The sequence below is a fragment of the Diceros bicornis genome, chromosome X (genome assembly GCF_020826845.1).
Source record: "Diceros bicornis minor isolate mBicDic1 chromosome X, mDicBic1.mat.cur, whole genome shotgun sequence".
NCBI lineage: Eukaryota > Metazoa > Chordata > Mammalia > Perissodactyla > Rhinocerotidae > Diceros > Diceros bicornis.
In genome coordinates this window covers 8,728,755-8,756,264 of record NC_080781.1, presented here as the reverse complement: position 1 = coordinate 8,756,264, position 27,510 = coordinate 8,728,755, and the positions used below count along the sequence as shown (strand labels likewise).

The following is a 27,510-nucleotide window of genomic DNA, read 5'->3' as shown; positions in this document are numbered from 1 at the left end:
AGTGGGAAGGAAATAACAAGACATCAACAGGGATTCTACAAACTAATTCCATTTCTTGCCCTTCTCTCTGGCTCCCAGGTTCCTATGGAGACATTTTTGAAAGCAGCTCCCTACGACCGGGACCATGCTCCCTTTCTCAAGGGAACCTGTCCCCAGATCGGCCTCGGTGGCAAGGGAGCCCCACAGAACTGGACAGTGGTACACAGGTCATTCGGAGGACTCAGACCACAGCCACCATCGTGGAGCACAGGGCCCACCCTCCTGTGTCCCGCGTCTGCAGCACGCCCCACATCCAGGGTGGCAGCAGGAGAGCCAAGCTGGCCACGCCAAGGTCAGAGCAGTATTTGACTCTGAGCAGTGCCGAAGACCTCACCGAGAGCCAGCTGGATGTGGCCTGGCCTCAGAGCCGAGCCAAGCCTTTGCACCAGAGACCTCGAGAGAGTGCGAGGCATGACAAGAGGCCTCCTCCTCCTTATCCTGGTCCAGGGAAGCAAGCTTTAGCATCGGCTCACCAGCCCACAGAGCCACCATTGTGGAGGCCTCAGAGGCCAGAAGAAGGCTCTGGAACAGCTTTGGAAGAGGGAAGCCAAATAGCCGAGCAAGAACATCAGGCCGCCCAGCAAAAACTGAGCAGCGCCTACTCCAGTCCCACCAGCGATCAAAACAGTAAGACCTTGGGTGAACCCAACTGGCTCGACTGGCAGAGAGAGCGGTGGCAAATCTGGGAGCTCTTATCGACCGACAACCCCGATGCCCTCCCGGAAACACTGGTATGAGCCCACCCGAGCTCGAGCCCTCACATCCCAAACAGCCTTCTTCCACTCAGTAGGGAAAAAAGTTGTTGTTGAACAATTGGACACTTACTTATTTTTTATTTTACACTTTTAAAAAATAACACAAGAGAAACTCAGTTCACTTAAAAATATAGAGCACTAACTAGTACCTTTGCCATTTATAATGTTCTATTGTGTAGCCAGCCTTAGAAAAAAAAAAACATAAACGGATGGCAATATCCGATCTAAAAAGTACTCACATTGGCTCTGTATAAGATAAAACTCTTGCTTTGGTATAGCTTAATTGTATTTATATGTCTTCAGTTTTGACTATTGTGTATTCTGTAACAGATTATGTATGATAATCATATATGATATATTCACAGAAAACAGAAGGAACAATTTTTTTAATCACTTCACTTATACTAAGCAATGAGATTCTATAGAATGTTCTAGAATATGCACAAGCGGGTTTCTGTGCTTTTTGCCATAGCTTTTTAACTGGGGACAGCCCTTCCTTCAATGCCTAAGAAAAACACTAACAAAACAAAATAAAACAGAATATGAGAAGCCATATTTTTATATAGTAGTGGGATACAAAAAAATATAGTCACTGAATGCTTTTTCATATTGAATGTGTTTTAAGGAAAATATTAAATTTGATACATTATGGAATATATTTTTAGAATCTGTTTAGAAAGGATTCAGTTAATCGAACAAGAGAAAGGCCGTGCCTAAAAAAGAAAGAATAATTAAGAAGTTGTCCTTCCCATTTTAGGTCAAATTCAATTTTATATAGACCATATATAATATATATTTATAATGTATAATTTCTATGTATTTTTCAAAACTACAAACTGGAATCCAACTATAAAGTGTTTAAAAATCTAAATAGAGTATTCAAATTACAGAACATGGTTTTTCCTTTTGCCCCATAATCAGTATTAACCAAATTATACACAATTCTTTGTAAAGTAAATCATATTTGGAAAAAAGCCACAGCTTTGTATTTACATCATGCCAAAGGGTGAGGAAATGTCTTCTTTGGTAATTTTTTGTGTATTGTAAGATGCTCCTACCGTACTTCAGTAGTTTTTCAACAACTGCAAAACCATTTTTGACCAGCAGGTGGCAATTCGCTTCAGTATTTTATGAGATTTTTTTCACTTCATAAGGGAATGTGTATTATAGAAAAAGAATTTTTTTATAAAACATGCTACTCTTAATTTTCATGTTGGCGATGACATTTTCAGTGGTGTTTCTTAAAGTTCTATCTTGTGCCATGATGAATAAAAAATTAAGCAAAGGCATTGTTCCCTGGCATTAAATCTAATGAATGAACTCACACCCAATTCCAGACATACACTTCATGATCCACAAGTCCAGGTGTAATAAATAATGGCAATACTGTACATGCATAGCTAAAGAGCTAGGAAAAAGTATCAGATGGCTTGGGGACATAACCCTAGTGACACTGATGCATTTAGAAATTTACAATAATTATTTGTTGCAAGTGAAGACTGTCACTCAATTGAAACTCAGTCGTCGATGAAGAAGTGGTTTTCTACAGGACGGAACTCAGGTTCCAACTTGCTGGACAGGTGTTGCCCAACACAATCCCTGTAAGTTACATCTGGCCTATAGGCCTTAGATGCTTAATTTGCTTCAGGGCTGAAATAATAAAGTCTAGAATTAGTGTCTGATGTTTCTTCTTGGGGGAATGATTGGGGTATCTTCAGGCTCTGACACTGGGTCCAGCACTTCAGCCACTGGCTGGGACTCAGGAAGGATTTGCCTGCAGGCCTCCAGATCTTCCTGGCTGCCCACACGCAGCCACAAGTTGTCAACAAGACCCAGAGCAAATACTACTTGATTGTGGATCGCAGGTTGCTTTTCCATGCCACCTGCTCTCTTCCTACTCCTGCTGACCCTGTGTTTTCTTGGCTTTGAATTTGACCCAGGTCTGGCCAGTTCTTTCCCTCCTTTCTGGACTGCACTGCCTGATATATGGGACCCCCTTCCCGCCAGGTTCTTGCTGTAACAGTTCTATTTTTTTAAAACTTCCAGACCGAATGGCCCTGAGGTTGATGTGTGTGTCACAAAAGATAATGAAAAGTATGTCCATCCTTTAATAGTCAGATCTAGAATAGCCAGTCCAGAAAACAGGGCTCAGAATATTTTTTTTTTTGTGAGGAAGATCAGTCCTGAGCTAACATCTGTTGCCAATCCTCCTCTTTTTGCCAAGGAAGATTGGCCCTGGGCTAACATCTGTGCCCATCTTCCTCTACTTTATATGGGACGCCGCCACAGCATGGCTTGGTAAACAGTGCATAGGTCTGCGCCAGGGATCTGAACCTGCGAACCCAGGGCCACCGAAGCAGAGCACATGAACTTAACCACTATACCACCAGGCCAGCCCCTCAGAATATTTTTTAAATAATTAAATCATGTGTGTGTGTGTGTGTGTGTGTGTGCGCGCACACACGTATGTGTATGTAATAAACAATATTCACTCTCCCTTTCTCTTTGTATGGTTTAAGCTTGGTAGCCATATCTTTAGCTTAGTGAGTGAAAGCTTGTTTCTTAAATGCCTTTATCACATTGAAAATAAGCTGTTTTAAAACACACACACGACACCCAAAGACCTGAGTGGAAATTGAAGTCATTTCTAACACCTTGTAAATGATAGAATACCTGACAAGAAAAAAATAAAACTCAAACTCTTTTAAGTTGGACAAAACCATTTAACAGGCTGTTCAAGTCACTCGTTCCTGTGAGCAAAGGGTTCCTACAAGCAAGAAAAAAGGTACCATGTGCTGCAGATGTCTCCACATCCATGAATACTCAATCATTGTTTCTGTGTCTCTGGCAATGGGGCCAGAACGATGATGGCAGAAATGGCCAAATATGAATTTGTCTTGATCCATCTAAGTAGCTATTAACATACGTTTGTTGTGGTTTTTTATAGAAAAAAAATCTCATACCAATGGAGTTTGTGCAAATTTAGGAAATTTCTAAATAAGCCCAGCTCGCTTATTTTCTTATGCACATTTTAATACACATCTGCTTGGCAGAGAAACAGCATTGGGATTAAATATAAGGAGATGTCAGAACAAAGTCCGGGCCTGTGGTGTATGTTGTCTGATAAGCAAACTCCAGGAGGTGAACTACTGAACTGAGAAGAAAGGAAATGACTCAAGAAAAGTCACACAGAGATTAAAACAGGACATCTAGACTGGACAGAATTTTAAAACAGAGCTAAATCAGCAGCAAATGTTCTTTAAGAGAAAAAAATACAAACCAAAGGAAAGTTCCAATAAAGGTTGGAATTCTCCAGAACAATCAAGGTGGTGGATGGCATCGTGGAGATGTTGAACCGCAGATGGTGGTGTCTGGAGTGTGGACCCCTTTCCTGGCGTGGCCTGCAATTCACCAAGGTGCATGCAGCACCAGCCCCAACTGAAGGCCCCCAGAAGGTCACAGAAGGGTCAGAAGAGTCTCTAAATTCAATTCAGTCAACATCTGTGCAGCCTAGACTGACCAACTTGTCCCAGTTTGCCTGGGACATCCCAAGTTTAGTAGTAAAAGCCGCATGTCCTGGGGCACAAGCCATGCTGTTAGCTGGCAGTGAGGGGAGAGGCGGGACAGGGATACTGAGCACTCTACCTTGGCACCTCTCAAGTAGGGTCACCAGGTAAGATACAGGACACTCAGTTCAATTGTCAGATAAACGACTGATCATGTTTGAGTATAAGTATGTCCTGTGCAATATCTGAGATATGCTAAAAAAAGATTACTTGTCCCAGGTATTGCACAGGACATCATTATATTAAAAAGGGATTTGTTGTTTATCTGACATTCCAATTGAAATGAGCATCTATTTGCTTAGTCTGGCCCTAATCTCCAGCCTTGATTTCCCATTTGGTCCCCAATGGCCTGTTTGACATTGTCACTGAATGACCCACAGTGTCTCAGCAGCCCTGGAGGACCAACTGTATGCCTCGACTCCTATGTGGAGCCCCGTTGTCTCCAGCCCCCACCCACCTCTTCCTCCAGGGTGGCTCACCCACAGCCTCCCAGGGATCCCAGTCTGTTGACTCTCACACGTGTCCCCTGTGTGTCCACCCTCAACCGACTTAGTTCAGGCCCTTACCCTCTCCGTCTTGGGCCACTGCAGCAGCCTTCCATCTCCTTCTTCCCCACTCCTCCACACCACCACCACTTATAGTTCAGGAACACGCATCTTGTCACATTATGCAGGGACTTGTCACATCCCTGCTTAAAAACTGCTGATGCCTTCCTCTTCCTCTGGCCTAGAGGACAAAGTCCATACTCCTTTATGATAACATCAAAATCCACAATCCAGTCTCAGTCTACCTTCTACCTCTCTTCTCTCCCTAACACGGTACCCCACGCTCTGGCCCCATACAGAAAACTCCCCATTCCCACATACACGACATACTTTCACACTTCTGTTCCAAGGGGCTTGAATGCTCTTTCCTGCTTTTCCTATTCAGTCGAATGCTATTTTTCTTGTAAAATTAGCTTGAGTCTTCCCCTCCCACAAACACACTGAATCAAAACTTATTCAGGCACTTGGCACACGTGGCCATGTTAGCAAGCATAGCTGTGCATTATGGGTACTACTGTATGTTTTATCTCGAGGTCACTCCCACTGTGTCCCCAAAGGCAGGGACTATGTCCTCAGGACTGGGCAAAGACCCAGCGTAAAATTGGCATTCGATAAATGTTAGCTGAATGTATGCATATAAATATGATCAAGCAGTTTACCATGCAGTGGAGAAAAAATACAAGTCCGCCAACCTACTAGCAAATGTAGAGATGGGGTATATTTTCCAAATAAAAACGTTTTTAAAGAAAGGGTGAGACAGTCTGAGGAGAAGCTGATGGCAAGCACAGAGACCCTGTCTCCTAACCAGCCATGCCCCACAAAGATGCATCGCCCAGCTCTGTACTGCAGGGGACAGAGAGGGTGGGTGACTTGTGATGCGTTCCCTTTCCATTCTTAAGAGTGAAACTTTAATAGTAAAACTGGAAGATAAATGTGTATCTCCATGCTCCCTGGTTGGTACTCAATAAATACCTAATGATTGAAAAAAACAATGACATTTCAAAGTCTGGGCTTCCAGGTCTGAGAGAACAGGGTTTGACTCCTGGCTTTATCGTTCATTAGCTGGAGGACCTCAGGCCAGTTAGTTTAACTCACTGACTCTTCATTTTCTCAGAGTAGTCGGGACATAATAACATCTAACTCCCAGGATTGTTCTGAGAGTTAAATAAGAAAGTACCTGGAGTAGCGTCAGCCGTACAATAAATACTCAACAACTGGCAATGTAATTGGTGTTCCATGTGAGATCATTTTAGAAAAAACAAATTGGGATGCTCTGCTGCAAAGTGCAGATACTATTATTAACTTACATTTATTAACAACATCTGCTCCAGGCTAAGTGTTTTACTCATTAACTCATTTAACCCCTCCAAGCAGTAGACAAGAACCATGCCTATCCTCATTTTCCAGAGGGCACAAATGACTCAGAGGGACAACAAATGAGTAGCCCAAGGTCGTACAGCTACAAGGTGGCAGAACCAGGATTTGGTGGCAGGCCATCCAACTGTGCCAACCTGCCATCTGGATAATTTGGAGCAGAGTGAACAAAGCTCTGTGCTTCTTGGAGCCCTGGGTCTCTCTCATGAAGGAAAGGGGTGCTCAGCTGAGTCTTCCCCAGGGGAGGAGCTCCTGGCTCCGTGATGACCGCAGCTGCACGGGAGCGCTTGAGGGCCCCAGGCCCCCTGCCTACTTCCCATTGAAGTAAGAGAAGTGGAAGCTAAAATTAATAAAGGCCCAAAGTAAGTTTGATTTCTGGGGAGTTTTGGATAGCAAAACATGGGGGAAAATGGGCATGATTTAGTAATTGAACTTTCCTAAGTGAAATATAATTAATAATTATATCATTTACATAGCAATTAATTATGATTACTTGCGCTTAATTATAGTCTGGCATTGTCTTCAGATTGTCCCTTGCTTCAAACAGCCACAACAGCCATTGTGCTGACTCCATTAGATCAGCAGATTGGTTGATGGGTTCATCCAATCATCTATCCAATGAATATCTGGCAGGGGCTCCAGTGCTGGGCTCCAGGGTTATAAAGACAAGTCCAGATCTGCCTTTGAAGACCCCTCAGCTAATAAAATGGTCATTCCTATGTCCTGCACTGTGAGAATGGCAGCAGATGCTGCCAAGTGCCACACACAAATGCAGCAAACATCCCAGTGGCTGGTACATGGTAGGCAATCTGTAAATTGTTGAAGAAATGAATGAATAGATGAATCCCTCCTTCCCTCCCTTTATCCACCCATCTACCCACCCATCCATCCACTTTCTTCCCATACTCTTCTTCTTCCTTTCTGTATTTCTATTTCTGCCATATTTTTAGTCTTCTTACTTCCAAGTCACCACTTCTCTGGTGTTACCTTTTAACGTGTTTGTCCTCTTGCCTAGTTCCAAGATTAAAATGTAATATTGGGCAAATGAATGGAAAGGAGGACGGAAGATTCCGTTGTCCACTAGTGGGGCAAAGCTATTTCTTGTTTCCATACAAACAAGATGCCTGCATTTGCTTAGAGGGTGTAGGGGAGGAAAAAACTTTCCTCCTACCCTCTTAAGTTTATTACCTGAGCCCTGTGAGTTAAACTGACAAAAGACAGCTTAATAGGAGAAAAGGATGTATTTCATATGCATAACGGGAGCCAACAAAAGAAGTAGCTGGCTTCCTAAAGGGTTGAAGTTAAAGGTTTATAATTCTACCTTAGTGGAGAAAAGGGAGGGGGGAGAAACAGCTTCTATGAGAAAAACAAATAGGTTTATTTAAGAAAGACAAATGGGTTTTTAGGAGAAGAGACGGGAGATAAGAAAGTTTGTGATAATGTTTGTCTACAGGTATGAGTGGTTTTTCCCTCTCCTTCAGGACCATAAAACTCCCCCAGAGAGGGGATTTATGGTAGCTTCATTTCCCAGAAGTTGCTTTTAGTCAGATAAGGGAAGCTCTGAGAAGGCTTTTTTTTTTTTTTTTTTTTTTTTTTTGGCATCTGTTGAATCTCAAATGTCTTCAGCTTAAAATAGTCTTTAGGCCAACTCTGGGGTTCCGAGTGGGTCTCTACAAGGGTAAAATGAATTAGAGAAGGAATTAGAAACATGCTTCTTCCTACAGGAAAGAAACATGGCAAGTCAGTGTTCAGAGCCTTCTTAAAGTTCTATCATTTTACTTGGTCCAAGATCAAGCGTCTGGGTCCAGGATCTGCTTGAGAAAGTCAGTCACAAGAGGGGCATGAGGGCAAATGAGCTACCTGGCTCTTTTTCCTTCCTGATGCTTTGCAGGGGATGAGCACGGTGTCTTGCCCTCCCTCTCACCTCCCACCAAGAGGCGTCCGTCAGTTGCTCTCCCATCTGTGGAGGAGACGATGCCATTGCGGCCATGAGCACATCTGAGTTTGGCAGGAGGGCAAAGACTTGCTAGAGACCAAGCCAGTGGTGGTTTGCAACGTCACTGCTGAGCAAAGTGTGCAAACAAAAACAGTGGAGCAATCAGCAGTGACAGAGCTCAGATGCCAGAGGGACTAGCTGGCTTGGCCCTAGGTGAGGCTTTTCACGACCATTCTGCAAATGTGAATGTTATGGGTTGAATCGTGTCCGCTAAAAAGATGTTCAAGTCCTAACCCCCAGTACCTGTGAATGTGAGCTTATTTGGAAATAGGGTCTTTGCAAATGATCAAGTCAAAATGAGGTCACTAGGGTGGGCCCTAATCCAGTATGACTGGTGTCCTAATGAAAAGGGAAATTTGGATTCAGAGACAGACATGCATCCAGGGAAATCACCATGTGAAGAGTGGAGTTCTGCTCCCACGAGCCAAGGAACTACCAGAAGCTAGGAGAGAGGCCTGGAGCAGATTCTTCCCTAGCGCCTTTAGCACCTTCCCTAGGGCATGGCTCTACACTTTGATCTTACTTGTAGCTTCCAGAACTGTAGAGGAATCAATTTCTATTGTTTAAACCACTCAGTTTGTGGCACTTTGTTATGCCCTAGCAGACTAATATGGCGAGCAAAGCTCAAGCAGCAGAGACAACCCAGAACACCTCTGCAGCTCAAGTGAGTGGCCCCCATGAAAGCATTTTCCTTTTGAGACCACGATTCATGTAGAAGACACAGAATTAAGGGAGGTTTTCTGTGACCCAGTTGGGGAGCCATTGTCTTCACCCCATTGTCATCACCTACAGAAGTCATGTGAGAAGATGAACTTTCAAAGGAAAGGTTTTCATTATTAAAAACAAAACAAAAGTGAGATTATGCAACATTCAGAACTGAGGGGAGCAGGAGGACTTTAGGGAAGAAACGGGAATAAGCAAAATTGGAAACGTGGCATTTACATTTGATTCGCTTTCACATTTCCTACTTGGATTTGACTCATGGCTATGTAAATATGTGGCGATTGTAAATGCACCGCAGAGATGGGGGCAGGTAGAAGTACAAAGGATTTAAAGGATGAGAGAGGAAAGTGAAGCTCAAATCACAGTCCCTGGAGCAGCAGCAACAGCATCTCCAGGGAGCTCCCGAGAGGAATGCAAATTCCTGCCCCATGAGCCTACTGAACCAGGAACTCTGGGGGTGGGGGGTGGGACCCAACAATCCTCCAGGGGATTCTGATCTACACAAAAATTTGAGAAGCATCAAGCTAGAGAAAGCACGAAAAAGAGAGGTGGAGGGGGAAAAGTGCTGCTCTAATGCACTACTTTGCCTAAACAATGTGGAATCATTTTTTTTTTTAAGTCAGATGAAACAGGAAATCATAATTTGGTTAGGTGTTACATTTTCACTGAAAGCACATAAACATACATCGTTTGCTAGTCTTTCAACATGGAGCCAAGGCTGTTTCTTTCTCTGGGTACAGGAGGGTCAGCAGGGCCACTTCATCCTTCTTACGTTGACCTCATCCATAGCCATCATCTACCATTCCTCTTCCAGTTTCTTTACAGCAAATTTAAGAATCCATTGCAAAGCAGCGAACAAAGAATTATTCTGGATTTTTATAAGATTTTCCCAACCTTTTCCAGGTTCATGGTAATATTTTAGTGATTCTCTTTTACAGCCTTCTTATTCATTAGTATGTATAGACTTGGCATTTATGTTTATGAATTTACATTGCATTGTCTTTTGTTTTGCTTAATTAAAATAAAAGTTATGGCTCTTGGTAAACTGACTACTCAATTAATAGGAGCAGAGTGGGGATCTGTTAGCTGTAGGGATCAGCCAGCACATTTTTTTTTAAATAGCTTTATTGAGCTATAGTTACATACCATACAATTCATTTATTTCAAGTGTACCATTCAGTGGTTGCTAGTATAGTCATAGAGTTGTGCAACCATCAATTTTAGAACATTTTCATCACCCCTGAAAGAAACCCCAACACCCATTAGCAGTCACACCCCATTCCCCCCTCACCCCAGCAGTGGCAACCACTGATCTACTTTTTGCCTCAATAGATTTGCCTATTACGGACATTGTTATAAATGGAATCATACAATACGTGGCCCTTTGTGTTTGGCTTCTTTCACTTAGCGTAATGTTTTCAAGACTCATCTATGTTGTAGCATGTGTTAGTACTTCATTCCTTTTTATGACTGAATAATATTCCATCGTATGGATATACTACAATTTGTTTATCCATTCATCAGTTGATGGACATTTGGGTTGTTTCTAAGCCAACACATTTTATGGAAGGAACGGAAAGCACTGGTTAACTAGGAATTAGCTGAAGTGTAGGTCTTTTGAGTGCATCTACTGATGTTCTTTATGTAAAAGCTAGTTTGGAGTACACTTTTAAACCACATTATTTTCCCTTAGATTAAAAATTCTCAGCCTAAAACATAGCATGACCCAGTCCATCTGGACATGAGAGGAATAGGCCACATAAGACCTAGAATTCTGGTCTGAAAGGAACCTTTGAAATAATCTGAGGAAAGTGAGGCTTACAGCCCTAAAGTGATTGTCCAAAATCCCCTAGCTAATGCAGAGAATCAGCGCAGAAGTGAAGACTCCAGTCCTGCCTCCTGCCCTTACATTAGCCGCCATCTCCAGATTTCAAACCCTGGCCTAAGAAAGGGGCTCAAATGAAGGAAAAATACCTAAACGAAATGACGACCAAGGATGGGATTTTTAAATTAATAGTGAAATACTCCTCTAGTGGGCACTGCAGTTTACTGCAAATGATTCGTCTGGGTTAATCTAAACATGAAGCACTCTCCTGGGAATGTAAAGGGGCGGAGCAGCTGCACACAGGCCTAGTGTTAAATTGGCCCAATTAGATTGAAGAGAAGCCTTCTTTTCCATGGTTGTGGGAGACTTGCCCCCTCCCACCCCGCCTCATATCTACTGGCTGTAAACAAGGATCGTCAATCTCAGACAGCAACTAGGAGCCATCTGATGATGATGAAAGGAATCAGCCCTAATTAGAATGAAGCTGAAATTGAGCATGGAAGGAAACCATGTCCAGAGAGGTGGAATTGGCCAGGTGCAGACCCAGCCTTGCAGTTGTGGCGGTAAGTCCCAGAAGGGATTCTGTTACTTGCAGCCAAAGCATCCTGATAACATTTCATACTCAGCCATTTGAAGGGCCACAGGAACTAGCCACTTAACTCATTCTAAATGTAGAAGGAATAGCAAAGTGTTTAAATGATGATTCTGCACAGAGCTCCAAAATAATAACCTTTTATCATCCTTCAGGACTCCACTCAACCGTTACTGTGAAGTCTTCCCTCTTCTCGCAATTCCTACATTACACCACTCAATATTTATCGTTTCTGTGGCCCCCATCATACATGACCTTGTATGTTAAAGCATTAAATAAAAGCTAATTATAAATGTAAGATAGCACCCATGTGTCCATGCCTCATCCCCCAAGTAGATATAGGCTCCCCAGGAAGAAACTCGCCTTAGAAACTTGAACGTTCGCTCCAGCACCTGGAACGATTCCACAAAAACATTAGAATACTTGCTGTGTGATGTTAAATACCTAGTAGAAAGTGCTGTCGGCTTACTCTTCAAAACAAGGGACTAGAGTACACAAGCATGAAGTAGACGCATTACCACTTACACAAGTGGCGTGGAATTTTATTGAAGGTACGGTGGCTTCACCTCCACCACAGTAACAAATGTATTATTTCTGTTATGGGAGGGGAATGGATAACTGATATACTTTGCTTTAATACACTGTATGTCTAAGAAATTATGCAATTTTGAAAATTTCACCTTAAGTTAGGAGGAATACATCACTTTTGAAATAATTTTTGGTGCTCTTTGATTTGCAGTAAACATAACCTTGTAATAGCCATTTTGAATCTGGATACATATTAAGTTTTTATGAAGGAGGATACCTTTGTGATCTTGAGGACACAATGAGCCACATTTTAGATTAGGAAGCACAAGTGCCTAATTATAATCTTTATTTTTGTCAAGTGGGACTTGCATATTAAGTAAACCAAACGTCACCATGCCATGTTAATTTTTTAAAAGGTCAAAGACTGCTACCTTTTCTCTTTAGTGAGTTTAGATAACATGACCCTGCTTAGAGCAACCACCCAAGTGCCTGCCAATCCTTACAATTAACCCAAATCAGGAGCAGACCCTGCTCTTCCCCCTCTAGACAGAGTCCTCTCGGGAGGAGGAGGTCAGAGCATGGTAGGCTGTGTATTAAGTCCCAGTACTTCTTTTATTCCCATCCTTGCCCTCGAATCTCCCTTTCCTTGTTGATGAAGAGGTGATGGCTGACACTCATTGAGCATCTCCTCCCTGCGGGCTCTAAGTGCTTTCAGGTGTCATCTTATAGTACCCTCAAAACAACTCTGGTAGGTCAGAGCTATGGTCTGAATGTCGGTGTCCCCCCAAATTCATAGGCTGAAATGTAACTCCCAAGGTGATAGTATTACCAGGTGGGCCTTTGGGGAGGTGATTAGGTCGTGAGGGTGGAGCCCTCCTGAATGGGGTTAATGCCCTTATAAAAGGGACTCCAGAGAGCTCCCTCGCCCTTCCGTCATGTGAGGACGCCAGGAGATGGCCATCTGTGAACCAGGAAGCAGGCCCTCACCAGGCACCGAATCTGCCTGCACCTTGACCTTGGACTTCCCAGCATCCAGAACTGGGAGAAATAAATGTCTGTTGTTTATAAGCCACCCAATCGATGGTATTTTGTAATAGCAGCCCAAACAGACTAAAACAATTGGTTCTATTATTCTTTTTATGACCGAGAAAGCTGAGGCCCAGAGATATTAATCACACAGCAAGTGGTGAGCCACTATTCTAATCAGCCATCTGCCTCCGGGATACGTTTTTTTTTTTTTTATTGAGGTATAATTGACATACAACATTATATTAGTTTCAGGTGTACAATGTAATGATTCAATGTATATATTGTGAAATGATCACCACAGTAAATCTAGTTAACATCCATTACCTTAAAGTTACAAAATTTTTTTTCTTTCTTGTGATAACTTCTAAGATCTACTCTTAGCGACTTTCACATACGTAATACAGTATTATTAACTATAGTCACCATGCTGTACATTACATCCCTGTGTCTTCCTTGTTTTATAACTGGAGATTTGTACCTTTTGACCCCCTTCACGCATTTGCTCTCCCCCCCCCACCCCCCGGGCAACTACCAATCTGTTGTCTGTATCTATGACCTTGGTTTTTTGTTTTTAGAGTCCACATATAAGTGAGATCATGTGGTATTTGTCTTTCTCTAACTTATTTCACTTAGCATAATGCCCTCAAGGTCCATCCATGTTGTTGAAAATGGTAAGATTTGTTTTTTACAGCTGAATAATATTCCATTGTGTATAGACAGCACATTCTCTTTATCCATTCATCTGTCAGTGAACACCTGGGTTGTCTCCATGTCTTGGCTACTGTAAATGATGCTGCAATGAACACGGGAGTGCAGATATCTTTTCGAGGACATGCATTCTTGATCACCACACAGGGCCTCAAGCCCATGGAGACATAAATGATCCAAGTCTCATAGTCACCGCAGAGGTAAGGCATGAAATGGGCATTGCTCCACTTTAGCTAGGGAGGAATTACTCTGGTAGAGGGTAAACCATATTGGTGACTCAGTAAAGAAGTTGGTAACTATATACTCAACATATATTCAAAAATACTTAAGTGAACTTACACCCCCTAGACTACCACTAGGCTGTCTTTAAACTGGAATTCTAGAACTTACCATTTCATTTATAGACTGTCCTCCATCAGACTGCAAGTACCTGCAAGTAGAGGCTACACCTTTTCCATTTCTGTATTCCAAGTATGATGCAGAGTGTACATAAACATTTAATGAATAGATGTTAGCTAAGGAACTACTAGGCATACTATATTTTAATATACAATCTCAGTTGGAACTCCCATTTTGTTTGCTAATACTTAGCCTAATGTACAGTAGTTTCTTCTGATTCTGAACAGTGCTATTTCCATAGACAAAAGGCTTAGTGTAAGACCCCAGAGAATATCCAAAGTGAATTTCAATTTATAAATGAAATCTCCTATAAGAGCAGAGAAGTATTGATCCCTGTATATGATCAAGTATAATCCAGACACAAAACATCTCTGATATCCAGTAGGCTAGTCTTGTCCAGGAGTGGTGGAAGGGTGATCTTGTCATCAGGTTCGCTTGACAGTTTACTTCAGAGGTTGTTTTTCTCAAGAAATAGTACAGCTCTATAGAAGGGGTGAATCTCTGCCTATGGCTTAATTTTCAGTTTCCAGTTACAACACTTTGTTTCTCATAATAATATCTTATCCTTCTACACTTATTCAAGAGCACTTAGGACAAAAAAATGCCAACAGTAATTATTTCCCTCAGTAGTTTAAAAATATGTGATTAACAGATGAGAAAATGGCCACTGTTAACTGGGAGAGGATAGCATTACTTCTGTAAAGATTAGTCTGAAGAAACGATTGTTAAATATAAAGTTACTCTTAGATTTTCAAAACCTATTCACCATCAGCTTTATTTTATTTTAAAATATACAAATATTTTGAAAGGTAGACGAGTTTAAGGTTACTGAATTTTTAAAATGCCACACAAAACTGAACAACAGTTCAGATAGTTCAGTTCAAAACTAAAATGACACAACAAAGAAATGCATACCAGATTAATCACTCCAGACTGCCAATTCCATCTACTAACTTAACACTATAGTATTCAGGATAAATTAAAGGTGTTAATATTATCAATGCTTAAAAAAAAAAAAAAAACCAACAGTCATTTGTAACATGCTGCTGTAAGTAAAACAACCAGTTTATGGATTGAAAAGAATTTCAATGGCAAACCTAGAGCCCCCTTAAAAAAAAATCTGCACTGAGGCAGTGAGTGGATGCAAACATTCTACACTGGGAAAAATACTCTTCTTGTGAATTCTAACACTCAACAAAATATAATCATGTTTTAGAGAGAGACGGTCCCTAGCACCGTGACTTGAGCCAGACCTTCAGATTAGGCTGACTGCAGGAAAGGCTTCAGGCAGGAGAAGGAATGGGACTCAAAGGTGAGATAACCTGTCAAACACCAGGGACAATGAGACCTGCTTATTGGGAGCAGAGTTACATAAGAGAACAATGGGAATTAAAATAATATTTTAAAAGTTAAAACATATATTCCAATGCACGAGCATCATCAAATCATGGGGGAGTTGAAACTATTCTATAACAAGGTCCAGTCTGAAAAATTCGTCTAAATGAGAATTTGGAGAGCCAAGACATGCCTTAGTTTTGCTGAGTGCATGTCCAGTGTATACCTGCGCCTCTTCTTCAGGGGTCACTACTATATCGCAGGGACAATGAAATGTGGGTAACTTTTTAAAAAGCATAACTACTTATTTGTAATGAACAGTTTTAGTTAAAATGTTTGGCCAGGTAAAAGCTCCTGAGCATCACGTGGGCTTTCAGGTCTACATCTCAAGTATTCATGAGAAAACAGTAAGAAAAAAGCAGCTCTCTTCACATTGTAAGAAAAGTTCTTTTTCAGAGGTCGTTCAGACTTTTCTAGATTAAATCCACAGGCAATACTGCAGTTAAAGAAAAAACTAAGGGACTGCTGCCCACTTGGGCTAAGTAGGAAGGAAAATTAAAATGATGTGCTATAAACTGCAAGGTAAAAACGGAATTCAAAAGAACATGGTGCATGGGATCCTTCGCTAAGTGAAGTATACGGTGTCATTACCCACTTGATGTTCCCATTACATCATGAGTGCAATTCAGTTTGGGGAAAACAGTTTAATGCATCACTCAGAAAAAAAATAGTTTATATTTTCCCATCTCCAACAAAGCAGTAATTATGAAGTCCAGCGCCACCAGGCAACCTTCATTCTGTCCCATACCGCTGAAAGTGAATCCAAAGCGGGCCGGACGTCCAGAATGGTGAACTGGTAGTCCCGGTTAACTTCACCGCCATCGTAGTAGTCGATAACATATCTGACTTCTGTCCCGCAACGGTTGACGATCCAATCATGCCTGTCAAAAGGCAACTCATACCTGGAATGAAAACATGCTAGTGAGTGTTAAAAACGTTTGCGGTGTGTTCATCTCTGGTTTCAGCAGTGAGAAAGTTGGAGAAGCAGCGCATGGAAATGCCTGCTCTCAGAGTCAAACATTGAACTGGGGAGGTGAGACTGAAAATTCATCTCCAGAGCTGGAGGAAGGTGGTGAAGAACCGTGATGAGCCCAAATCAGATGAGATAGCTTGTCTGTCTACAAAGGAACAAGGGAACAGGAGAGGGACCCAGGCCAGGGAGGTGGGCTGAGATACTGTGGAAATCCAGGTGTGAGTTAAGAATCGGACCATGCTGGAAGACAGAGGAGGAAGGCTAAGTGCACAGACCAAAGAGATCAATCACGGGAGAAATAAGAGGACAGATCCAAGAACACAGAGACAACTCAATTCAATCCCATGCTAATTAGCTAGGATGCAACCCATGGAACCTAATAAATCTGCCCACCGACAGGCCAACTTCAGGGAGAGGAAGGAATCTAAAGGTGAACACTGATTAGTTCTGGAAGACGGCACTGCAGTTCTTAGACTGTTTGGTTTCGGTGCCAAGAGAAAGCAGACCCTGACCTGAGAAATGTAAAAGGACATTTCTGCCCCGACACTCACCCCATCCAGGAGCGAATTTTTGCCCTCGGTGAATACTCTTTTGCTTTACCTCCGAATCGGATCAGTGAGGGACCACAAGGACACTCCCTAGAAATCCCCAAATGAGAAAACTCCATTAAAATATTTTCTTTCCTTTGAAAAATATGATTTGCAGTTTCTCAACAATATACATTTTCTGTATGCATTTTACATAATATCATATTTACAGAGAAAGGCAACTTCGAAAACATTCCAAGAAATATCCTTATTCATTAAAACTGCTGTTCTTTATTTCTGGATCAGGTACATTCCACTCCTCCCCCTTCCTTCTGAATATCTGCACTGCTCTTTGCAGGAGTCAGGAAATAGGGCCTTTCTACTGGGTGCGAGGAGACAGGCAAATTCCCAGGAAAAAAAGAAATGTGAAGTATTGGGTACCATGCTTCTTTTGCATACAGCAGCTACGATTTTTCAAATGAATATAAGAAAATCCTATACTCTTCTTTCATTTGAAACCAATGAACAGCCTTTCTAAAGAAAAATGCTGGATGAATCCCTAGAAACTAATGTAATTAGTGTTGGACCAGCTCTTAAAGTAACGACACACAAGCTGACAGGTGGCAAGGTCCTGGCTAGAAAATCCACTTCCTCTCTCCGCAGACCCTTGGTGAGGACTTCCCAGGTGCCAGCCAGCCGGCTTCCTGGCACTGGGGGTCCAGCAGCATCACACACAAGACCCTCTGAGCCCTGCACTTGTGAAGCTTAGTCGGCCTACACATGAGGAACACAGCTGTGTCCCCGATGGAGGGGGAGGTGGTACATACAGGAGGCCACCTATCTTGGCAGCTGCTCTCATTGGTAAGACAGGCTTCAGCCTTGATGGGTCTCTCTAAACAACCCAAGGGTAATGGACCCGTATGGGAGGACTATCTGAGTTGCTTTACTTCTCCCCTTGGGAACTGCTCATTAGCATCTCTTCTTAAGAGGGTCACAGGCAAAGAAGTAAACTCAACCCAAGCAGACTTTCTCCTGGAGGCCATAGCATGTGTCTTTAAAAGACCGACTTAATTTTGATGGAACTCTGGAAAATGACTAGAAGGGAGTTGAAACCAACCAACTGAAATTTCCTTTTCTCTCTTCTCTGCTCCATAATCACGCTACAAGTAATTAGCAGGTGGCTTTATAGCACACTTGCAGCATAAGTCACTGCAGATGCTTGTGGGTCCCCTCATTAGCAAACCAGGAGGATGACTGCTGCCAGTTATGGGTTACTGAGAGGGGAAACATGGTTGCAGCGTCATTTGCCCCACACATGCACCCATCCCAGGCCTGGTGCCCAGCCAGTGACACCCAGGGAGTGACTAATGAACTTCAGAGTCTACATATTAAAACAAACAGAACACCTTAAAACATCATTAGGTGGATTTTAGTCAAGAAATAAATCAATCAGGTGCCAGCCCAGTGGCGCAGAGGTTAAGTGCGTGTGCTCTGCTTCAGCGGCCTGGGGTTCGCCAGTTCGGATTCCAGGCGTGCACCAATGCACCGCTTGTCAAGCCATGCTGTGGCGGCGTCCCATATAAAGTAGAGGAAGATGGGCACAGATATTAGCCCATGGCCAATCTTCCTCAGCAAAAAGAGGAGGACTGGCATCGGATGTTAGCTCTGGGCTAGTCTTCCTCACAAAAAAAAAAAAGAAATTAATCAATCACACTCTGCCATGAATTTAAAATGTAAGCCACCAATGATAATACAATCTGGCTCTTTGTGCAGACATGCCCCGCCCCCTACCCTTCTCAAAGTGGAGGCTTCAAACCAGCAGCATCAGCACTGTTCTAGAAATGCCATATCTGGGCCTCACCCCAGACCTACTGAATCAGAAACCCCAGGGGTGGGGCCCAGCACTCGGTGTTTTAACAAACCCTCCAGGTGATGCTGATGCAGCTCAAGTGTGGGGACCACTGCTCTGAACAGACTGATGGCCCATCAACACTAACAAACACAAGACTGCATTTACCTGTTCTCCCTGAGAAAAAGGCCCATGTGCCAAGTTTAGCCCTAATGGGGAATCAATAAATGCTGTTGAGCGAACAGAACTGTTTTTCCCCAGCTCCCTTGGGGCAGAGGGCATTTTAGTATCTCCCATCCCATGTGCTGTGCCTTCAATGGACTGTGGCACTCCTCCCGTTGAGAGGTGGGGTCTATGGCCCCTCCACTTGAATCTGAGCAGACTTATAACACTATGGGACTTCCAAGGCTAGGTCATCAGAGGAGATGCAGCTTCCCTGGAGCTTTTTCAAACTCTAAATCTGGGAATCTGGCCACCATGGTGGGAGGAAGCCAAAGCAGCCACATTTAGAAGCTGTGGGTAGATGTCCTGGCTGACAGCCAGCACCAATTGCCAGACAAGTAAATGATCCAGCCTTCAGAGGATTTCAGCCCATGGCTGTCAAGCCATTCCTGACTACTGAGTATGGCTGAGGCCCCAGACATTGGGGAGTGGAGATAAGCTATCCTTGCTCTATCCTTTCTGCACTCGGGACCCACCGAACCCATGAGCATAATTAAACGGTTGCTGTTGTACACCGCTAAGTGGGGGCGGTCTGTCACACAATGGTCACTGGAACAGGCCTGCTACCTCAAATGGTTTATTAGAATAGTACATTGTTTGAATAAAATGTCAAAACACTAGAAAGTAGATATGAAATAAGAAAGGTGATGGAAGGATGTTTTTTAAGATCCCAAACATACTTACGCAGCATGAAGGGCTTCCCACTTCAAAATCTCCTTCCAAGCCTGCTCATTATTCTGATTGTGAATTCTAATGATGTTATACATATCTTTCTGACTAATATCCTCTTCCTTCCACTTCCACCTAGGAAAGAACATTGCATAAAATTTGACAAATATTACTGATGATGCCATAAAGTTAATCTATGTATTCATTTCAGTGAGTCGCCAAAAAACAGACTTACACAAATATCAAGGAACCATCTATTTTTTTTTTTTTTGTGAGGGCGATCAGCCCTGAGCTAACATCCATGCTAATCCTCCTCTTTTTGCTGAGGAAGACCAGCTCTGAGCTAACATCTACTGCCAATCCTCCTCCTTTTTCTCCTTCCCCAAAGCCCCAGTAGATAGTTGTATGTCATAGTTGCACATCCTTCTAGTTGCTGTATGTGGGACGCGGCCTCAGCATGGCCGGAGAAGCGGTGCGTCGGTGCGCGTCCGGGACCTGAACCCAGGCCGCCAGTAGCGGAGCGTGCACACTCAACCGCTGGCCCAGGAACCAACTACTTTTAAGGTGATATTTTTTCAGTTAGTACCACTGATTAATGATTCCTTAACTTTTTCTTTTTATATAATAGTGTTTCTTTTTTTTTTTTTAACTACTACTGGCTATAATGGGTTAATTTTGTGTGTCAACTTGAGTGAGCCATGGGGTGCCCAGGCATTTGGTTAAGCATTATTCTGGGTGTGTCTGTGAGGGTGTTTTGGATAAGATTAACATTTAAATGGGTAGACTGAGTAAAGCAGAATGCCCTCCCTAATGTGGGTAGGCCTCATCTAACACGCTGAAGGCCTGAACAGAACAAAAAGGCTGAGCCTCCTGCAAGAGAGAACTTCTCTGCTAGACTGCCTTTGAGCTGGGCCATTGGTTTGTTTCCTGCCTTTGGACTCGAACCAAAACATCAGCTCTTCCTGGGTCTCCAGCCTGCTGGCTTTCAGACGAGAACTACATGTCAGCTCTCCTGCGTCTCCAGCTTGCTGACTATGGATCATGAGACTTCTCAGCCACCATAATCATGTGAGCCAATTCCTTATAACAAATTTCTTTATGTAAAGACATACATAACCTGTTAGTTTTGTTTCTCTGGAGAATCCTGACTAATATACTGGCCTTGCACTTATATTCTGATAAGCCTGAAAAATCAGTTTTATAAACTAATTAACTTATAAAAACTTACTGTACATTTGGGGGATAAAAACATCTTTAACATTCAATTCTTAGATGAATTTGACAAGCATATTTATATTCTCAGTAACATGCTCACTCACTTACCCTTTCCTTAACATCGCATTCCAGAACATCTGTTCAGAAGGATAAACCCACTTTTTCTCTGAATCTGCTCTTGGAATGGACGACTCCTCTCTCACAGTAGATAGTGGAAATGGCTGATCAGGGGCTGGTGTCTGATTAGGTGGTGGCATCTAAATAAAATAAGCAGAACTTTTTTTAAATGTTGGAAATCTGATAAAAAGTAGAACCAAGCAATACAATTAACCACTTCCTAGAAAGCAACATATCACGCATAAGGCACAGGTTCCCTAATTAAACCAATGACATCAAAATTTCAGACTTCTCACATAATTTGGCTGTTTTGAAGAGTCAGAGTACTGAAGTTGTTTTTCCAACAGTTTAAGTTCTCATAAATGGTAGATACATGCTGTGGTTAAATTTTCGATCTCTTTCTCCTCAAGGATTAAGAAATAAAAACTAACATCATGATTTGCAGGCATTTCTAAAAACCTTTCTATGATGGGCTTTTCAAAAATGACTGTTCACTCTTCTAAGGAAAAGTCTCATAAAATATACGTACACCAACACTTACTTTTTAAATATTCTTTACTTTTAAGATCTTGCTTATGCTTTCAGCCTTTGGGCTGAATCCGTTATAGATGAGTATGGACGTGCCCACAGTGGCAGACTAGAAGGAGGAGAAGAATCCTTTCTCCCAGACACAAGGGGCAGCAATACCATTATGCAGACACTTAGCCTGGATCAGGGTTTCTTGCCCTTGGCACTACTGACATTTGGGGCAGGACAACTTTTAGTTATGGGGGTCTCTTCTGAGCATTGTAAGATATTTAGCAACATCCCTGGCCTCCACCCACTAGCACCCCTCCTGCCCAGCTATGACAACCAATGTCCCCCCAGGGGCAAAATCACCCCAGGCTGAGAAGCACTGGCTTAGAACTTCTTCTTGTGTTGAAAGTATGAAGGCTTTTCTAGAAGATGCACATTAAGTCTCAGTCACAACATGGCCCCTGGTTAGAATGACGGCATCCAGAAGAGCCAGGTGTGCTAGACACCGTATCAAGCATTTCACCTGCATTATCAGCACCGTGTGTTTACGAACACAGGTAGCAGACGGATGGGGATTCAGTTTGGGCTCTGCCACTTCCTAGCTCAGTGATGTGGGGCAAACTGCCTCCTCTCTCTCTATCTTCAGCTCTAAAATGGGGACACTAACACTGCTGGCTGCATAGAGTTGTTATGAGGATTACAAGAGAGAACATGTGCTTAGCACGAGGGCTACAGATGTGAGCAAAAGAAAAGTTTGCTGTTATTAATATTCTCACTACCCGTAACAATCCCATGGGGTAAGAGTGTAGGACTCCAAAAGAGTGTAGGAGCACTAGGGTGGGATGATCTAGACCAATAGTGTACCACGGGCCTTTCAGAAATGTCTGGAGACATTTTTGGTTGTCACGACTGAGAAAAGAGGGTGCCCCTGGCATCCAGTGGGTGGAGACCAGGGATGCTGCTCAACATCCCACAGTGCACAGCACAGCCCCACAACAAGGAATCATCCAGCCCCAGATACCAATAGTGCTGAGGCCGAGAAACCCTGACCTCATCCACTTTCTTCCTCAACACAGCAATTTCCTTATAGCTTGACAGCATCTGTACTGAATGCCATAGACTGAATGTTTATGTCTGCCCTAAATTCACTGAACCTGCCAGCACCTTGATCTTGGATTTCCCAGCCTCCAGAAGTGTTAGAAATAAACGTCTGTTGTTTACAAGCCACCCAGTCTATGGTTTTGTTATATATATGTTAAAATATATATTCTTATATATATACAGCTCACACACCCTTTCTTTTCCAGACTAAATATGTCTAGTTCCCTCAAATGTTGCCTGGTTTGCCAAGCTTTCTAGATACTTTTGATAACCCGGTGGCCTTCTCAAGTCCAGGCCTGAGTCTGTCCCTCCATTCAAGTGTGATTCCAAACAGCAAAACTCAATTCCCTACGTTGGCTGACTATCACAAATACAGTGAAGCCACGCTTGTCTTGTCTGTGCTTTCTTGATGGCATTCCATTGCTGGCTGCCCTGTGATGCCGCACCACCCCAGTGACTCACGTGCAGGCTGGCACCCAGCTGTGCCTGAAGAAGCACCTCAATCTTGCAGTGTGCCTACGAGGTTTCCCAAGACCAGAAACACCTTTACTCACTCTAGCGGCACTCCTAATGGAATCTCCCGCCTACCACCTAGTCACTATCCCAAGAGGAAATATCCCTTTGGCCTGGCTGCTTCCCGGTCAACCTGGTCTGGAGCACTTCGTGATCACCACTTTCCTTCTCAGGCGCTCTCTGAAACTACACTTAGTAACGCATTCTAGATTTTCACTGTAGATGGAATATCAGACTTCTTAAGAGGACAGAAGAATCAATACTAGCAGTCTGTAGTCTGTCTTGTGAAGCCGTAAAAGCATCTCCGCATAAAAAGTTCCAAGAAGAGGGGCCGAGCGCAGATTACCAGATTAGAAGGATCTAGGTTCTCCTTATTCTCAGCCACGGCACCGGTGATGGGACACCGGACGTACTCGTAGGCGCGATCTTGGTGGGCAGGCACAGAGTTAGTTTTACTCTCACGGCTTGGGTCAGATGGCTCTGCACTCACTGGACAGCCTGAAATAAATCAAGCATAAAAACAGTGACACCACAAAGGCAGGACATCTGGTTCTCTCAGTCAGGGCCCTAAAGAGCTGAATTTCTGACCAGTGATTACCACCACAGGCAAAGCCAGGTTTCTACTGTCTAAAGCTGCCAAGAGCTAAGCTAGCTAACATTCTAATATCCTAAAGACCAAGAGAAGATTCTATACATTTACTTTCCCTTTGAAAGAGAAACAGGTGCCTATTCTCTTATTGTGTCATGCCCCTAGCAAAAATAAACCAAAAACACTCGACATTTGCAAGAGAACATACTGTCCATGCCATGGTTTTAATAAAAGGCTAGAAGGTACCTGCCTAGACTCAAGCTGTGAGCTGTTACGAGGAACCTAAGTGGGGCCGGGCCACACTTCACCTGGTCTCCCTGACTTTCTCTCCCCAAGTTCTAGACAAGCCCCATCCCCAACTAGGGCACAGGAAGTCAGGCTCTCGTTACTGAAGGCTACTTTCAGGTACTGGGGATGGGAGATGAAAATGAGCAGAGGAGCTTTCCAAAAGGCTACTGGAGTAAAGTCAGAGCGCCACTCTGCTTGTGCTTTGCTCCAGGACTAAAACAAAGTACAGAAAACTAGCACTTGGCTAAGGTTCTCTTCCCCATCAGTAGACAGCAAGAGTTTAACAAGAAAAGGCAGACATTAAAGAAAATGTTCCGGGCCTGGCCCAGTGGCGCAGGGGTTAAGTTCGCGTACTCCGCTTTCGTGGCCCAGGGTTCGCAGGTTCGGATCCTGGGCGTGCACCGACGCACCGCTTATCAAGTGATGCTGTGGTGGCATCCCATATAAAGTAGAGGAAGATGGGCATGGATGTTAGCCCAGGGCCAATCTTCCCCAGCAAGAAGAAGAAGATTGGCATCGGATGTTAGCTCAGGGCTAATCTTCCTCACAAAAAAAGAAAAGAAAATGTTGCACAATCCATGTAGGATCCAGATGCCACTTAGAAGGGAAGGCCTGAAACTATGAGAGCAGCAGCAAGAAGGGCAGTCAGTGCCCAAGGATCCAGGATGCTGATGGAAGCAAATGTGGGGACTGAGAAGCTGGTCTAAGACTTAGGAGAGGGGGCAGGTGTTAGGAGAGCTACGGCCCAGGAAGACAGCTGCTTGTGTAATGGAAGCCTCATCTCAGGCAGCAGCAGTAACACCGGGAATACACTGAATGTTGGATGCCCTATGTGAAAAAGACAAGTCCACTTTCATTTCCCTTCTTCTGCTTCTCCTTCCAGACCCTCATTCCCTAGGACCCGCTGTCCGCTTTGGTGGTGAAGGGAGACTTGCTATACCTCCTCTCCTCTCTACCATTCAAAGTGCCAGTCTTTTCTGGGTCACTGATCCCAGCTGGGTGTTAGAAAGAAAATACTGTTTACATTTTTCATATTACATAACCACTAGCCCCTTCAAACTCCTACAAATATCCATGTTCTTTAAGGCAAATAAATCTGACTGACAGCTCTTCTGGACACACAGTAAATGAAATCAAACCATAGACAGGGCTCTGTATCTCCCCGGGGCCCCTCAGAGCAGGAGCACACCTGCTTCCTCTGAATCTGTCTCAATTCTTCCTGTACAGAGAAATCCTGGAAGAGCACCAGATCTGTCCTTGTCCAAGGTCACAGTTTTTGCTGGCTTTGCCACTTACGAGCTGTGTGACTTGTAAGTTTCTTTATAAAATAATGAGAAAACCTACCACACAGGATAACGAGGATGAGAATGTAAACTCCCTAGGCAAAGGATTTTTGTCTGTTTTATACATTACTGTTCTCTCAGTGCGAAAACAAAACCTACCAGTGCTTGGCACAGAGTGGGCAGCGAGTAAATCCCTGCTGACCGACCAAGGGGAAGAACTACTACAACGCAAGGAAGCATTAGCACTCAGTAAGCATGCTGCGTTGGTTCCTCCTCTCACATCTTGAAACAAGAAGTCACATATCAGGCTGATTCAGGCCATATAAACTATGTAAAGCAGATATGGACAAATTAAAAATGAAAAACAGCTTTCCCATTCTCACCTTTGCACCTAAAGAACGAACAGCAAGTCCATCAGGTGATGACTTATTTTTACATAGATGAGAACTGCAATGGACCTAGGAGTAAAGTGGTCTTGATAAATACAGTTAGATCTAGACCACGATTTCTCAACCTGGGCACTCTTGACATTTGGGGCCAGATGATTCTTTGTTTATGGGCTGCACTCTGCACTGTAGGATGGTTAGCAGAACTCCTGCCTTCTACTCACTACATGCACCCTCTCCTCTCAGTTGTGACAAGCACAAATGTCTCCAGACATTGCCAAATGTCCCCTGGGGAGAGGGGGATCGCACCCCAGGTTGAGAACCACTGACGTAGACACAGGCAAACTTTGGGAGATGAGAGCTGATGTATGGAGCAATCACTACACTCTCATGCATTATCTCAATTAATCGTCACAATAACCCTATGAAATAATATTATTATATCCTCATCTTACATATGATGGGTAAGGACTTAGAGAAGTAACTTGTCTACAGTCACATATCTTGTAAGTAGCAACATAAGGACCAAACCCAGGTTGCCTCACTCCCAGGCCTAGGAGCCTCACTAGCATGCTATACTGCCTCTTCCTTAAAATCCTTTTGAGACCTCTCTTTTGTTTTTATTTTCTAGACAAAAGGTTGATTACCTTTCATTTTCCCTTCATGCATTGGACATCCTGAAGGTGGAGATGCTGTCTGATGATCTGAAGCATTTGAGGTCTGAACCGCAACAGCAGGGGTAGAGGCAGACAAACCCATGATTGGAATCCCAGAGCTGAATCCAGACAATTCTAAATTCACACATGCCAAAGCAAAGAGACAGATTAATGCTGAAGACTGGGATCTGACTACTCCCTTGCTATTCTTAATCTGGCCAACCCTTGTTCTTCCTCCTTGTCATCCTTAAGAAAATCCACCCAGTAGGGTATCCACTGGGAGGGTTAGCTTTAATATATTACCTCTTTGGGAAACACTAGTGTGAAATCTACACCACTCTTTGGGTGCACCTTTCTAAGAGTGTGTGGATTTGGGGGGTGAGGTGAGGAGGTCCCTGAGAAACCATGTTACAGCGAGAAGTTGTAGGCCGGGGGGGCAGGGGGTTCCAGGTGGTGATCTGGATGGGAGAGGGGAGGCCCACTGAGTCCAGACTAGACCCCTGGCCCCAGGGCTTAGCGGGGGGCTGGAAGTCTGGGAAGAGTGCAGTGCAGAAAAGGGAATCGAGGAAGGAAGGAAAAGACGGAAGAGGGCAGGGCGCGGACAGAGTCTTCCTCACAAGGTCCCCGCGTGTCCCACCTGCTCCAGCCCTGGGATCCCAGACGCCGCCGACCTCAGCCAGCCCGCCCCTCCGCACCTGACTCCTGCCCCGGGCTGCTCCGGGCGGCCGGTCCCGCCTCTAACAGTCAACTCGGCCCGAAGCGGCAGCTAACCGCCGCCGCCACCTTCCCCCCGCTCGGTCACCGCTATCGCCGCGGTCACCACCGGCGTTCACACGCGCCGCTACTTCCTCTTCCGAAGGCGGGACTTCCGGGCGCGCGGGCGGCTGGGCGCAGGCTGAAGAGGAAAGGCTTCCGTCAACACGAAGGAGTGGGCCCCGCCCTCTCCCGCCTCGACCTATAAGCACGAGGGCCGCTCTCTGGCCCCGCCCCTCTGGGCCAGAGCGGGCTGGGAGAGTTTAGGCGGGGCGGGAGACTTCCCCCGAAGTGAGGCTCTCGACTGGAAATGCTTTAAGCCCCAGAGGGGTTGCTTTGGAGGAGTTAGTTTTAAAATTTCTATCTTGAAAATTGTATT

At 43.9% G+C, this 27,510-nt stretch overlaps 2 protein-coding genes across 4 annotated transcripts in view; one reads left to right on the top strand and one right to left on the bottom strand.

The window, feature by feature from the left end:
- The window catches only part of ARHGAP6 (Rho GTPase activating protein 6), a 249,467-nt gene extending 247,234 nt beyond the window's left edge, over window positions 1–2,233 (top strand). The window contains exon 13 of the mRNA XM_058535432.1: window positions 79–2,233. Within this exon, the coding sequence (XP_058391415.1) occupies window positions 79–776 (698 nt within the window). The 3' untranslated portion in view covers window positions 777–2,233. The remainder of the gene's footprint in view (window positions 1–78) is intronic.
- Window positions 2,234–13,475: 11,242 nt separating this feature from the next.
- On the bottom strand, window positions 13,476–27,212 carry LOC131400723 (holocytochrome c-type synthase). 3 transcript variants are annotated; one of them, XM_058535431.1, is made up of 8 exons: window positions 27,074–27,212; window positions 26,370–26,513; window positions 23,523–23,674; window positions 21,038–21,186; window positions 19,730–19,849; window positions 16,999–17,085; window positions 16,223–16,376; window positions 13,476–14,561 (listed from the first exon to the last, which is right to left on the bottom strand). In XM_058535431.1, exons 2-8 carry the CDS (start codon window positions 26,479–26,481, stop codon window positions 14,544–14,546), a joined length of 792 nt encoding a protein of 263 aa, XP_058391414.1. In that variant the 5' UTR covers window positions 26,482–26,513; window positions 27,074–27,212; the 3' UTR covers window positions 13,476–14,543. The 3 variants fall into 3 exon arrangements, with proteins under 3 accessions (XP_058391414.1, XP_058391413.1, XP_058391412.1); XM_058535430.1 differs by lacking the exon at window positions 13,476–14,561 and having other exon boundaries at window positions 14,837–16,376; window positions 27,016–27,211; XM_058535429.1 differs by lacking the exon at window positions 13,476–14,561 and having other exon boundaries at window positions 14,837–16,376; window positions 27,074–27,211.
- Window positions 27,213–27,510: the final 298 nt, after the last annotated feature.

Bases quoted from the DNA above. Each gene is read 5' to 3' on its own strand.
- LOC131400723 (XM_058535430.1), bottom strand. From the start codon at position 26,481: ATGGGTTTGTCTGCCTCTACCCCTGCTGTTGCGGTTCAGACCTCAAAT. The intron at 21,187-23,522 runs GTAATCTGCGCT...TATTTTATTTAG, and splicing joins ACCTAGATCCTTCTAATCTG to ATGCCACCACCTAATCAGAC. The intron at 17,086-19,729 runs GTAAGTATGTTT...GGGGATTTCTAG, and splicing joins TGGGAAGCCCTTCATGCTGC to GGAGTGTCCTTGTGGTCCCT.